General features: G+C 46.9%; 1 protein-coding gene across 1 annotated transcript in view; it reads left to right on the top strand.

Annotated features, from left to right (window-relative positions):
• Window positions 1–14,696, top strand: part of LOC135196296 (mitochondrial import receptor subunit TOM70-like) — a 74,992-nt gene that overhangs the window by 25,947 nt on the left and 34,349 nt on the right. Inside the window, exons 3-6 of the mRNA XM_064223003.1 lie at window positions 2,366–2,573; window positions 3,023–3,157; window positions 3,451–3,563; window positions 3,709–3,820. Of these exons, the coding sequence (XP_064079073.1) occupies window positions 2,366–2,573; window positions 3,023–3,157; window positions 3,451–3,563; window positions 3,709–3,820 (568 nt within the window). The remainder of the gene's footprint in view (window positions 1–2,365; window positions 2,574–3,022; window positions 3,158–3,450; window positions 3,564–3,708; window positions 3,821–14,696) is intronic.

Below are 14,696 nucleotides of genomic sequence, written 5' to 3'. Positions count from 1 at the left end.
AAATACTTTGTTTCAGTTTTTATACCAAATTAACAATTAACTTGTAGGTGCATATCAGCTAGGAAGTGAACATAATTCACTTTCAGACCTGTTAACATTACCAATCTCAATCTAAATATGATGCTTAGTATTGGAACAAAGTAATAGTACCTTATTTTATGTCCATATAGCCTAGTCTTGTTATTCTTATTTACTTTTTCTTGCTATGATTTTGAGCTTACAGTGGAATTAGTTACTTATATTAAAACGACCATCATATTCCTATGACTGTCATATTCCTCATGGTCTTCATAGTCCTCATGGCCATCATAGCTCTCATGGTCGTCATGGTTCTTAAGCCCTTCATAGCTCTCATGGGCATCATGGTTCTTACGCCCGTCATAGCTCTACAGCCGACATGGTTATCACAACCTAGGCTATCACTGGACTGTTGACAACCTAAACGGCAACCAACCGTCTAGAGTTGACTGAACTAAACTACTGCTTAAGCTTTCTCATTCAAAATTTAACTGGAGCCCGCACCGGCATTGCCGCTTATCCTACGAGAAAATTAACTTTTCTCCATAAGTGCGTGCTCCTGAAATGAAAGCATAATTATAATGATGGCCACCGAAGACAAGAGGTTGGCAGCAGTAGGCTGTGACGTCATGACTACCTCCATTTTGATAGCGGTTTTGGATATGACATCATCACGCTTGATGGAAGCATGAGGCTGTTGATGGTACTCTTGCTGCCAAGACCAAGAGACCCAAACTGCTGTGGCATTGCTACTTTTACAAGGATGTGACAGCCCTGGCTCGAAGATGAAGAAGTTATTCTTCTCTTCTTGGCATGAGGATCAGTCACAAAGTCCCTGATTCTAGCATTCTCCAACTCTTCACAGCCACACTAGACCAAGCTTCCATCTGTCACTTGTTCGACAATTACAACTACTACTTGTGCTTTCTTATAATAGGGATGTAACAGTCCTGGCTCGAAGATGGAGAAGAAACTTCTCCTCTTGGCTCGAGGATCAGCCATGAAGTCCTTATTCTTCAAGGATTGGCAGGAGAACGCACTGGCGTCAAAGTTACCTAAGCTTGGTGACGCTTAAGCGGAAGGAGACAGAGGAAAGACTTGCGTCTTTTCCACTATATGTTTGTTATATCTCCTAACACTTACAATTTCTCTCTCAAAAAATTGTGCATGTCACCAAATCCGAAAGCGTAGTTGTGAAGTACTCTTGTACCTCGAAGAAGCGAAAATGGAAGCATGTCTCCATGTAGGCCGCAGCTGTGAAATGACGTCATGGCAGGCGCCATGTTTATGCCATCACTGAGCATCTTGAATGTGAAGCCAGCACTCGACAAGAAGTGCAACGCTGTTGTTATTCTTGTAGGTATAGGAACCTAACTCAAAAGGCTGTGGTATTGCACTATCTGCTTCTCTACAGATGTTTACGCATTCGACTGCCATTCAGTGCATATCAGGATAGAAGGGACATCCATAGCGTGGGACCCTGGATGGCAGCACGACGTCATATAGCAAACCAACTGTCCTTCTTGGGTTGGTACTCCTGATAGGCCTAATGCCGATCGCACACCTCCATCAACTGCCCACGCATCTGGAACGAAAACAAGATGGCGATGCACACCTCTCCCCACAGGGAAAGGAGCACAATTAGTCAAAATTACTTCCCAAAGCACATCCTGATATATCCAAGCTTTGGATTCACAGGCAAGCCATATGATATATGTGAAAATCCAAAGTACAGGCAGCGAATTAACTGTATCTGAAGAGTTTCTGCACCTATGACCTACTACACGATGAGTACCCCGACATCAAAAGCTTCGAAGATAATATCCGGGCCTTTATCTGCTTCTTGTGATATCCATTAAATCTTGAAGCATGAGAAGGCTTCATGTTCACATAGTGCCTGGAAATTCCAAATGCAACAGATTCAAAACAACAGGGGGCAAACTAAACCGGCTTTAAAAAGACAGAAGCAAAGCACGTCCTCTCTTAAAGGCGGTAAGAAAATAACTAACGGGGTCACGAGTTAAAGAGGGGTATGTGGGTGGCTCCACATGACTCGTGACCAAGCACAGATGCCAAAAGTCCCTTGTGTACACAATTATTTTAAACTTTACCGGTTTCCAGCTGGCGCTAAGTATTTATCCTAAGTATTTATCCTAATGTTAAGACCAAAGGTTTGTTAGTTATGAAAAATACAAATTGATTAAAAATTTGTCATATTTCATTTCATAATTGAACTTTAAGGTTTTTCATATTTTAAAGTGGAAGTCTGTTGCATTAAGCTCTGTTCTATGCAGCTGTGGGAAATTTTAGTGATATATGCTGAATTAAATTTTTTTTTTATCCTCAGTGGATATCTTAAAGCCAGACAACACTTACAAGAAGGAAATTATGGTGCAATAATTGATTGTTGTACAAATGAGTTGGCCAATCCTCTAACCCCATACAAAGTGGAGAGCCTTTTGTTGCGAGCAACATTGTACCAGCTCCGAGGTGAATCAAAGAAGGCTATGGCTGATCTAACAGACTTGATTAACATTGAATCTGCTCCTCTAAAGGTAAGAGTAAAAAGAATTTTTTGTATGAAAGTATACTGCACATATTAGTGTATGAACTCTTATTCTTAAATTATTCCACTGTAATACAACATAATACCATTCAGTAATAGGTAAGGTAATTTGTGTATATTAATGAGGGGATTAATTGTGAAATTAAAGGTCAAAATGAATAGGTGAAGCCAAGGTTTCCATACAAATGGAAAAGGGCAACTAACAGTATAGTTTGGCCCAGTGGATCACTGCAAAGAACTTTGATTACTTTCTACATTGCTACATGCAAGGCTCATGTTAGTAATCGTATATGAATGAAGGATCTAACATAGAAAGAATCCCATGGCGAAAAACTGTAAAATCAAGTTTTTTAGTGCATAAGGAGAAATATTCTATATAAATATATTTCCAGTGATATTTTTAATGTGTATGATGTGCTGATCCCAATGTATCCACAGATGAGAGTAAATGCATTAGTGAAGCGAGGCTCCCTGTATATGCAGCATGAGAAAGTAGATGAGAGTCTGAGGGACTTTGACAAAGCTGCTCTTCTTGACCCTTCCAATTCAGATGTTTTCCATCACAGAGGCCAAGTATGTCATTAACATTTTCTTCAAGAAGTTTATTTGTATGAATTTCATTTCAGAAACTGATGTTTTCAATGAGAATTATGAGTAATATAAATCTCTTGTATAATAGATACAATTTGCCATCTTTATTCATTTAAATTGATTGATAATGTAATCTTAGTTTGATATTAACTTTTTGTTTGATCTTTTTCAATGATTGCTATCTTTATAATGGAGACCTGCTTGGTGAGGAATATATCTTAGTTAAACATAAAAGAATATGAAAATATATAGATTTTAAATGAATTTTATTTCAGATAAACCTACTCATAGGGAGAGTGGACACTGCCATGGCAGACTTCAAGAAAGCTGTAGATCTTAATTCTAATTTCCCTATTGCATTTGTTCAGAAATGCTACACAGATTATAGGTAAAATAGACTAATGTTTTTTGTCAGTCATTATAGAGATGTGTATATCATATATAGTGATAGGTTAAGAATGCAAAAAATTCATAATATAAAGTTTACACTGTATTTGTCCACTCAAGAGATTATTGTATTTTGAAATTTGCAGGTATGCTTTCCAGCTTGGAGATAAGGCAAAAGTTGATGAAGTAATGAAGAAGTTTGATGAAGCTATTAAGAATTTCCCTAAATGTGTGGAGTGCTATGTTCTTTATGCACAGGCAAGTTATGGTTGGCAATGTATCATGTATTTTATATACTAAGTAACTTACCAAGTAATTACATAGCTATAGTTTTCACTTGAACGACACTTAGATTCAAAATTTCCTGGGTATCACTTCAATATAATTTGTGTAGGTGATAGCCTGTCCCCCTTACAGAATATTGGAACGACCTAGCAGACAAACCTCATTCATTTCCTGCCATCTATGGTGGCAACACCTGGTTGGACTGTAGCTTTATTTATTATTTTCCAGTTATTGCATCTGATTCCGATGGAGGCTGCTTTAAATCAACCATTGGAACGTTTATATTGTAGCCATCAAGCTGAAATCTTTCAGGATGAGATTTTTCTTATTTTGTTTTTTATGTTGATTCAAAGTCATCAACAAGCTGCTGGTAAGCGACGGCATTTACATTAATGGTTTGTTTACTGGATAGGCTACTGGTTGTGCCGATAATAGTTTTGCCTTAAAAATGATTCTTGGAATGAGTTTACATTATAAAAGTAAATTATGGTTTGTTACTGATTATATATCAGTTTAGTTAGTATTTTTTTTTTTTTTTCTGTAATGGTGAACTGTGGGCATTGTTCAGTGCATGGGAAACATGTTTGATTTATAAGATGTCTTAAGAATGAATGGGAGTTGTGTTGTGATGCCATAGAAGACAAGATGGTGGTGGTGTGGGGTGGAAATGTAAACAAACAGAGTGTGGGATAAACCAGGTGGCTGATTTGGTGTGTTGTTAGCTATGTGAGCTCTCATTCTTATTGGAATTTGTTGGTTATAAGTCTGGTTATTGTGTGGTTTTATGCCTTGAGCTGGATTATACTGGGACCGAGGAACGTGAACAGGTGGGTAAATTGCATGATTGTTGCATATAAGGAAGATTAGGCTAGGAAACAATTAAATTACAATTTTATACATTCAACTTCCCTGCCAGATATATACTTAGCTATAGACTCCGTCGTCTCCGACAGAATTTCAAATTTCGCGGCACACGCTACCGGTAGGTCAGGTGATCTACCGCCCTGCCCTGGGTGGCAGGACTAGGAACCATTCCCGTTTTCTAATCAGAATTCTTCTGTCGCCCGGACCATCAACATTGTTGTTGGTTCCTCTCGATTGGTTTTTCTTTTTTCACCGGCAATTGATCTTCTTGACCGACTTTTGGTGACGTATCTGGATTGTTGGATTGGCATACGCTTTTGTGGACTGTTTTGTGGACTTGATTTTGGAATTTTCTTTAATAATGTCTGACTCTGGAATGGTTGTGAGACGTTGTGTGAATGTAGGCTGTAAGGTGAGGTTGCCGAAAGCTTTGGTAGACCCTCACACGGTATGCAGGGTTGCAGGGAGTATGAATGTTCTTTTACTAATACTTGTAAGGAATGTGAGAACTTGAGTGAGAACGAATGGAAGAATCTAACTAATTATTTAAAAAAGTTAGAGAGAGAAAGAGTGAGGAAGCTTCTTATAGAAGTTTAAGTAGTTCTAGATCTGAACTAATTCCTAGCTTGGGATCTTCCCCAAAGGGTAAGTATTGCTACTTCTCCTTCCATTGCAGCCCCTTCTCCTATTGCAGAACCTGTAGATCCAGCAAAAGAACTTGCGGATCTAAAAGCAGCCTTCAAGATGATGGAAAACAAAAATGGCTGCCATACAAGTAAGGCTAGTGATTATTCAGTGGACAGTGATATGAGTGTCCCCAGTGTAGTGGAGGGGGCATCTGGTCGGCTCAGCAACGCTCCTAGGTCTAGACCTCTTCCAAGCTCACATGCCCAGAGGAGAAGAATGTCGAAAACCGAAAGGAGGTTGTGGAGAATCCCCACCGATCAGGTGTCCCTTCGGCGGTTTCTGTGACACCCCAGACTGCCAAGGATCGCTATTGTAAAAGCGTCCTGCGTGAGTGTTTTTTCGTCGTCGGGATCTTCATCTCCGAGACGTGATTGGAGAGATTCAGATCGATCTCGGCCACTCAAGAGGAGTTGGAAGGCTCCGACTATTGATTCGAGCCCAGAAAACTTCCCTGAGGAGTCTCCCTCGGGAGTGAAGAAGGCAAGAAGAGCCATTCTTTCAACCAGAGTGAGAAGGAGGCAGGAGGTGGAGGCTATGGACTCCTCCCCTCCTCCTTCCCCTCCTCCCGAAGAGGATAAAGAGGAGGCTACGAAGAGATTCATGATGGCGATGCAAGAGCAGATTTCGTCTTTTGTAGGAGTTCTGTCAAAGGAGCCTCCTAGAAGGAAAGACTCTTCCCTTCCGATCAAAAGATCCTCCAGACGTATGGAGGTATCTGCCGCCAGGATCGATACTCCTACTCGTGGTGAGGTTTCCTGTACGAACCTGGATGAACCGATCAGACGTCTGGCACCGGCCAGGAGTGAGAGTCACCCAGGAGGCCAAAGCGCCAGGAGAGGAGTGAGGAGGTCCCACCAGGTGGGGAGGCAGGAGCCAAGAGCCAGGAGTCAGGACAGGTCCGGAGGCAGAGGCCAGGAGTCCCGGATCGGAGCCGAGTCCGGAGTTCATAGGCAGGAGCAGGAGCCTCAGAGGCAAGAGTGCAAGGAGGCCAGGAGTCGGAGACTCGTTCCTGGAGTTTATGACTCTTCTCCAAATAGGAGCTCCTCTCCTTCAGAGCATAGGAGGTCTTGGAAGGACTCTCCCTCCAAACGTGAACTTTCTCCTTCGTCTGATCGAGGGTTAGACGAGGTGTCTGATGACGAACCTCCTGCTAATGGAGGGGACTATCGAGTTATAAAGTCTTAGCCTCATTATTGCTTCAAGAATTTGGAGATTCTCTTAGTCCGGCGGCTCCTCCTTCTCCTCGTTCTCTCTTTTCGAGCTCGGCTACGGCAAAATCTTCGGCCTTTTTGAAAATGAAGCCTGCTATATCGATGAAGAAGGCACTCCATTCTTTAGATTCTTGGATGGACAAGAAGGAGGAGTTAGGAAAGATACTGTATTCTGCATGCCTCCTTCCAAACTACATGGAAAGAGAGGTATTTGGTATGGGACAGGAGAGACTATGGGTCTTCTCTACCTGCCTCTGCAGATGCGGACTTTTCCAATTTAGTGGAGGCCTCTAGACGTCACTCCTTAGGATCGGTCAGAGCGACATGGAGCACTTCAGAGTTGAACCACTTTCTAAAGGGACTTTTTGTCACTTTAGAGGTGTTCAACTTTCTGGATTGGTCACTCGGAGTTCTGGCCAACAAATCTAAAGATCCGGAGTTTCTTAAAAACCCAGAGATTCTCCATAGCGTCCTGTCTTGCATGGACAAGGCAGTACAGGACGGTTTCGGGTGAAGTGGCTTCCTTTTGGTGTCTGGTCTCCTGAAAAAGAGATCAGTATATGGATCCCTATTATCGAAAGGGGTTTCTCCGAGCCAGAGGACTGCTTTATTGTTCGCATCTATCGGATCATCTGTTTCCTTCTCAGTTAGTGAAGGATATATCTCGCTCGCTAACTGAGAAAGCGACACAAGACCTACTAACACAAACGTCCAAGAAAGGACGCCCTGTAGTGTCGACGATTAAGAAGGACTCTCGTCCTCCTCAGCAGCCCTTTCGTGGAGGTACAGCGGCTCGTCCCCCTGCCAGAAAGAAGAGCTCTGATAAGAGAGGAAGGTCTTCCTTTAGGCCCTTCAAGAAATCCAAGTGACTTGTTGCTCCTTCAAGCACCAGTGGGCGCCAGACTCCTGAACTTTGCAGGAGTATGGCAAAAAGGGGAGCCCGACCCTTGGTCAGTGTCGGTCCTAAAGAAGGGATATGTAATCCCACCCCTTCGACAACAGCCCTCCCCTAACATCTACGCCTCGGGAACTGTCAGCGAGGTACAGAGACCCGGTAATGAGAAAGACTCTCCTTCAAATGGTGGAACAAATGTGGGAAAAAGAGGCCATCGAACTTGTGCAGGATCCACACTCCCCGGGATTTTACAATCGCCTTTTCTACCAAAGGCATCGGGGGGGTGGAGACCAGTTCTGGACGTAAGCGCTCTGAATCGCTTTGTTCAGAAAAAGAAGTTTCGCATGGAAACGTCCGCCTCAGTAATGTCGGCTCTTCGTCCAGGAGATTGGATGGTCTCTCTGGACTTGCAAGACGCATATTTCCACGTTCCCATTCACCATTTGTCAAAGAAATATCTTCGTTTTGTAATAGGAGACAAGATCTTTCAGTTCAGGGCTCTGTGCTTCGGTCTGTCTACAGCTCCGCAAGTATTCACCAACCTGATGGCGAATGTGGCAAGATGGCTTCACCTAGAGGGAATAAACATCTCCCTCTACTTGGACGACTGGCTGATCAGGGCCAAGTCGGAGATTCAGTGCTTGGAGGACTTATCAGTAACAAGGAACATGATAGATTCGCTAGGATTGCTCGTCAACGCTCGAGAAGTCACAGCTGATCCCCAGCCAGAACTTGGTCTATCTGGGATTCAGATGGATTCTCGGGGTTTTCGAGTATATCCTTCGCGAGAAAGAATCACTCGAGGTTTGTCGAGAATCTCGAGCTTCTTAGAGAGAAAGAAAACAGTCAGCGAGGGATTACCTGAGCCTTTTAGGGACCCTGTCCTCACTAGAAAAGTTCTTCTCTCTGGGGAGACTTCACCTTCGCCCTCTTCAGTTTTTCCTCAAAGAGGTGTGGAGTTGGAAGACGGGACAACTCTCGGACATCTTCCAACTTCCACAAGAGGTAAGAGATCATTTGAAGTGGTGGATCCCTCCTCTTCAAAAAGAACGAGGGCGTATCGCTTGCCCTGCAGAACCCAGAACCAAGTGTTATATACCGACGCTTCGGAGTCGGGATGGGGAGCGACGCTAGGAGCAAGAGGGAGGTGTCAGGCACCTGGACAAAGGAACAGGTGTCCTGGCACATCAATTGCAAGGAACTAGTGGCCATACACCTAGCCTTAAAGTTCTTCGAAGAGATAGTCAGAGGCGGGGTGATACAGATAAACTCGGACAACACCACGGCTCTGGCTTACATACGCAAGCAAGGAGGCACGCACTCTTTCTCCCTCTATCAGTTAACAAGACACCTGTTAACCTGGACGGAAGAAAGAGGCATAACTCTCCTCACAAGGTTTGTTCAAGGGATCAAGAATGTGAGAGCGGACAGACTGAGCAGGAGGAATCAGGTCCTTCCCACAGAATGGACTCTACACGAAGAAGTGTGTCGAAGTCTTTGGTCCCTGTGGGGGAGACCTCACATAGACCTGTTTGCGACGTTCCTCTCCAAAAGAATAGAGATATTTTGCTCTCTAGTGGAAGATCCGAGAGCCTTCGCAATAGACGCGTTTCTCCTGGATTGGTCGGGTGTGGACGCATACGCCTTTCCCCGTTCAAGATCCTGGGTGGGGGAAGTGCTCAGGAAGTTCGTAGCTTCGAAGAGCACGAAGTTGACGCTAATAGCCCCATTTTGGCCAGCCCAGGAAAATGGTTCACGGAGGTACTGGAGTGGATAGTGGACTTCCCCAGATCGCTTCCAAACAGACCAGATCTACTCAGACAACCCCACTTCGAGAGGTTTCATCACAACCTCCCAGGTCTCGCTCTGACTGCCTTTCGACTATCGAAAGACTTGTCAGAGCGAGGGGCTTTTTCCTCGCAAGGCTGCGGGCTCTATCGCTAGAGCCCGCAGAGCTTCGACGAGAAGAGTATACCAATCAAAGTGGGAAGTCTTTAGGAGGTGGTGTAAGGGTCAGAAGCTGTCCCCCTCCCTCCAGTACCTCTATAGTGAATATTGCCGATTTCCTCCTCTTTCTGAGAGAGGAATCACACCTATCTGTCTCAACAATAAAGGGATACAGAAGCATGCTGTCTTCAGTATTTAGGAATCGAGGCCTAGACATTGCAAGCAACAAAGATCTACACGATCTAATTAGATCTTTTGAGACTTCAAAGGCAGCTACTCCTAGAACACCTAGTTGGAATCTAGACGTGGTCCTGAAATTCCTTTCATCGGATAAATTCGAGCCTTTACATCTGGCTTCCTTCCGCGACGTCACTAGGAAATGCTTGTTCCTGGTGGCTCTCGCTACAGCCAAGAGGACGAGCGAATTGCACGCTCTGGATTCCACGGTGGGGTTCAAAGGAGATGCTGCCATCTGTTCTTTCCAGACAATGTTTCTGGCAAAGAACGAAAACCCGTCAAAACCGTGGCCAGAAGTTTTGAGGTAAAAGGCCTATCTAACCTAGTAGGCAGAGAGATAGAGAGGTCTCTCTGTCCAGTGAGAGCTCTTAAATATTATTTAGAGAGGAAGAGACAGATGGGAGCTTGTCAACAAGGTCTTTGGTGTGCGGTGAAGAACCCCAAAAGACTCATGTCCAAGAAAAAGCCCTTGGCTTTCTTTGTGAGAAGCGTTATTACGGACGCTCACAAGAACTGCTCGGAGGAATCCTTCGGTCTTCTAAAAGTCAAGACCCATGAAGTGAGGGCAGTAGCAACGTCTTTGGCGTTCCAAAAGAATATGTCTCTTAAAAAATATCATTGAGACTACATATTGGAGGTGCAATTCAGTGTTTGCATCTCATTATCTGAAGGATGTGAGAGTGACCTATGAGAAGTGTTTCTCGCTAGGTCCTTTTGTATCAGCAGTACAGTGCTGGGTCTTGGAGCAAAGACTGATCCTTAATTTTGTGTTTTTATCGTACATAAACCCTCTTGTCAGATATGTGCTTGGTTTTCTATTAGCAAGCTCACTAATGTCGCACGGGAGCATAGTGTCATTGCTGGTAGGGGATCAAGGGTATGTGTGGCTAGTAGGGGAGTACAAAATTTTTTTTTTTGGATATTTTGTAATGAAAGTGTATTTATGTTTCGAGTTTTTGGTTGTTTGTAAGGAGTTCGGGATAACTCCTTACAATCTTAGAACTAACATGGATGTTAGGATCAGGTGATCGGATCGGTTTTGTGCTCCTTGAACAAGGTGTATTGTCATGTTAGTGGAATAGCACCCAATGACAAAGGCCTTTAGGCTCTGCCGAGTAAGTGGATAAGACCCCATTGGCAGACCCACAAGAACTCTTAGCCATAGATCAATATCTCGCTGAGGCTCTTGAGGCTAAGCAGACTCCAAGGCAGTAGCCGCGAAGTCTTCAGCCTAATAAGGTAGGAACCAAGGTTTATTAATACCTACAACATATGTTGTTTACCTGTCTATTTTCAAGTAGTTAGCCGCTGTCTCTTACCCACCACCAATGGGTGCTAATCAGCTAAGTATATATCTGGCAGGGAAGTTGAATGTATAAAAATGATATTGTCATGTTACAATAAAGTTTTTATACATACTTACCTGACAGATATATACGATTAATGCCCACCCCACCCAGCCTCCCCGCAGGAGACAGGTGGAAGAGAAGAATTCTGATTAGAAAACGGGAATGGTTCCTAGTCCTGCCACCCAGGGCAGGGCGGTAGATCACCTGACCTACCGGTAGCGTGTGCCGCGAAATTTGAAATTCTGTCGGAGACGACGGAGTCTATAGCTAAGTATATATCTGTCAGGTAAGTATGTATAAAACTTTATTGTAACATAACAATATCATTTTTTCGTTAGGCCGTAACTTTGCCAATTTATTAATTGTTTTCCGACTGTAACCCTTACAGTCTGGGCTAATATACGCTAATGCATACACCTATGACCAGACTAAATTTAAAATAAAAAAGAAAAAACATTAATGGAAAGAGGACAATATGCATATGCTCATGGTACACATAAGAAAAAATTTCTAAAAAAAAAAATTTCCATCCTTTCCACGTGAAGTAGAAAGTGAATTTGTTCTGATGCGTTTACAAACCCTCGGTCCTTTAACAATAGGAAGGTACTTAGCGGCAGCTGAAACGGTCGTAAGCTTCGAACAATAGGGTTCGGTAGTTAACTACTTGTCCGGCAGTTGGCGGTCAGCTCGACTGCGAGGAGTCACTTTGCTTTCGGCCGCGCTAGTGGATGGACGTGCTGCTCGTCTCTGCCTGCTTCAGTCGTATGCTCTGTTTTCTTCACTTCGTGAAGGCTGTTTATCTTTCTCTTTTACTCATGTATTTCATTCTCAGTGAATATTGCAAGTGTAATGGATTCCCAATAGCCGGAAAGACCCCCTCCCCCCCCATCAGCCGCAGATTGTGCCTTGGTGTGGAGGGCCGTAAGTGTGGGGCCTTCCGATCATCTGTAGAGGTTAATCCTCATGATTTTTGTACTCGGTGTAGAGGGCGAGAATGCTCTTGCACCGAAACATGTGATACATGTAATTTTTGGTCGGAGGAGCAGTGGGAGCGCTATGGGGGAAGGAAGAAGCCGCGTAAGCTGGCCAAGGAGTCGTCAGAGGGTTCTCCGGCTACGCCCTTGGTTACGGACACGTCTTCCTCTTTTCTCCCTCCATCTCAGCTCCCTCGTATGGCTCCTTCCCCTTCGGGGGAGGTTTCTCACTCCTTCTCTCTCGATCAGTCGAGCGTGGTGGGGGGGAGGTGCCGAGATACCCCGACATCCAGTTGTATTCAGGGTCCTCCGTTCGCTCGGGGTGGGAACTGTCCTGCCCCCCCCGGGCGAGGGGAGACCCCACCACTAACTCACCCGACTTTCCTTTCTCAGACCTGCTTGCCACGGGGGACGATCTTGGATGGGCCTGGTACTCGCTGGGGCTGCGAGGGACACCGACAGTCCAGGGGCTGCTGAGTCACCTGGCGAGGTGGGCCATGCCGGTAACACACGGGCCGACCACCACCTACCACGACAGTGTCCACGCCAGGCTATGCTGCTCCGCCACACCTGGTGTGCACTCAGCACGTAGCCACCACGGTGACCCCGACAGCTACTGTGCAGGCGCCGCTGCCGGAGGTTTCGGTGCCCGCTGTGACGCCGCCACCTGGTTTTGCCACTCCTGCTGCAGCCCTGGACTTCCGGTGTCCCAAGAGCTCTCCTCTGGGCCTGCCTCCTGTGCAGAGGATGCTGCCGGTTCCTGCCCTGCCTCCTGTTCCTGAGTATGCTGCCGCTCCAGACCCGGTACCATTTCCTGCTTTTGGTGTTGCTGCTCCCACCCCAGGTCCTTCCGGACAGGTGCAGTTGGGCCCTTTTGCTTCGGCAACTGCCCTGGCTCCGTCCTGGTTGGAAGACCTGATGGTGGTGCTGAGGAAGCTGACGAAGAAGAAGAAGAGGAGGAAGGTGTCTTCATCGTCGTCTTCGTCGTCGTCGTCGTCGTCTGCCGCCGCTTCCCCTTCAACTTCTAAGGCCCCACAGCAGAAGAAGAAGGATGCCTCCTCCCCCCCCAAGAAGGCTTGCTCTGAGACTTCTAAGGGTCTGTCCCATTCTGGTGGGATGAGAGTGGGACGGTTGGGACTTCCGCCGGTCCTCCTGTTCCTTCGGGAACAGGGCCCGTCTCTCCTTCCGCAAGGAAGAAGACGACGGGGACTGGAGGAGTGCCGGCTAACACCGGTACCTCCTCGCCTGGCGCCAGAGGTTCTGCCTCGACGCCAGGTACCGTCTCGGGCTCTCATTCACGAGAGTCTGAGTGTACGGTACGGTCACCTGCAGGTGACCGTACAGCCAAGACCCAGGCCACCGAGTCCGCTCAGCACCATGATCCAGGCACGGAGTTGAAGACTGGCTGGAGTCGCTCAGGCGACTCTCACCAGACCAGTGATCGCTCTTGCGGCGATACGCTGGTACCCAGGGTTGACGCAACGGTCCCAGACCACTCGCAGGCTGAGGCGAGGAAGCGGTCCCCTCGGTCGCCTGAACCAGCCTCGGCTGGTCCAAGCAGCGTGACGCACTGTGAGGACAGGCCTCGCTCCCACCGCAACAGAGGACTCTGCAGGTCCCCTGACTGCCGCTCCTACCGGGACTGGGCAGAGAGGGGGACCAGCAGCAGCTCTTCTGACGCTTGGGACCATCGCCGCTGTTCTCGGTCCAGCCGCTCGACCAGGCCTGCAGCTCGATCGCCACCGCGGGTTGGTGATCGCCTGCAGCCCCCTCAGCATACTGGTTCTGCCGGTGGGCGCGGGGGGAGCGTCAGGTCTGCCTCTCTGATCCCTTCAACTTCCTCGGGCTTCACTGGGAAGAGCGAGATGATCAGGAGTGATCGCGAGGGGCGCGCTCTTTGCGATCCCGCCACGACGCCCTATGAACCTGGTACGGTCCTGGGACCGACCAGATCGTATGCGCAAGTGGCAGGAGGAGACCAGGAGAGGTCTGTTGTGGTTCCTCCTATGGAAGGAGGAGGGTCCCGGGAGTCATTCTCGCTGGACGGGCTTGACGGTCCGTCTCTGCAGGATGCAGTCACTCCTGAGATCCAGAGGTCGTTCGCGGAGGTTATTGCGCTGATTCGTCAACACAGCGACCTCGGGGAAGGATCACTGCTCCCACCTTCCGAGCCCACATCGGGCTTGGAGTCATTCTGGGGACCTAAGAAGGAACCCAGGACGACGGTGGGTCTGCCGCGATCGGACTTGGCTGACAGCGTGCTGAGCCAAGTGGATGCTCTCGTCTCCGGACAGGAGGGTTCACTTCGGTCCGGTAGATCTGCCAAACTCCTTCCTCCACCTCTACCACGACAGAGGCGCTTCTACGTGCCTTCAGAGGGCCCTCTGCCGCCCATAAAGGTTAACCCGGAGCTAGCTAGGCTAACTCCAAGGGGGTGTCTGCTGCAGCTCCTGTCGAAGAACCTTTGGTTCTCGCAGCAAGAGGCACTTGCCTTGGAATTTACCGCAATGGCAGCATTCCAAGCAGTCTCCTGGTCGACCTGTGGTCCCTTACAGTGTCGAAAGCCGCAGCCTCCTTGGGGAACATCACTCCTGAAGGGGACCCAGCTTTTGTGAGACTGTGCCAGTCTGGGGGTAGGGCCGTCGCCTACCTGGCCCACCAGACGGCTAACCTGTGGGCAATCCT

Source organism: Macrobrachium nipponense, chromosome 17, assembly GCF_015104395.2.
Source record: "Macrobrachium nipponense isolate FS-2020 chromosome 17, ASM1510439v2, whole genome shotgun sequence".
Lineage (NCBI taxonomy): Eukaryota > Metazoa > Arthropoda > Malacostraca > Decapoda > Palaemonidae > Macrobrachium > Macrobrachium nipponense.
This window is presented reverse-complemented; position numbering and strand designations above follow the sequence as displayed.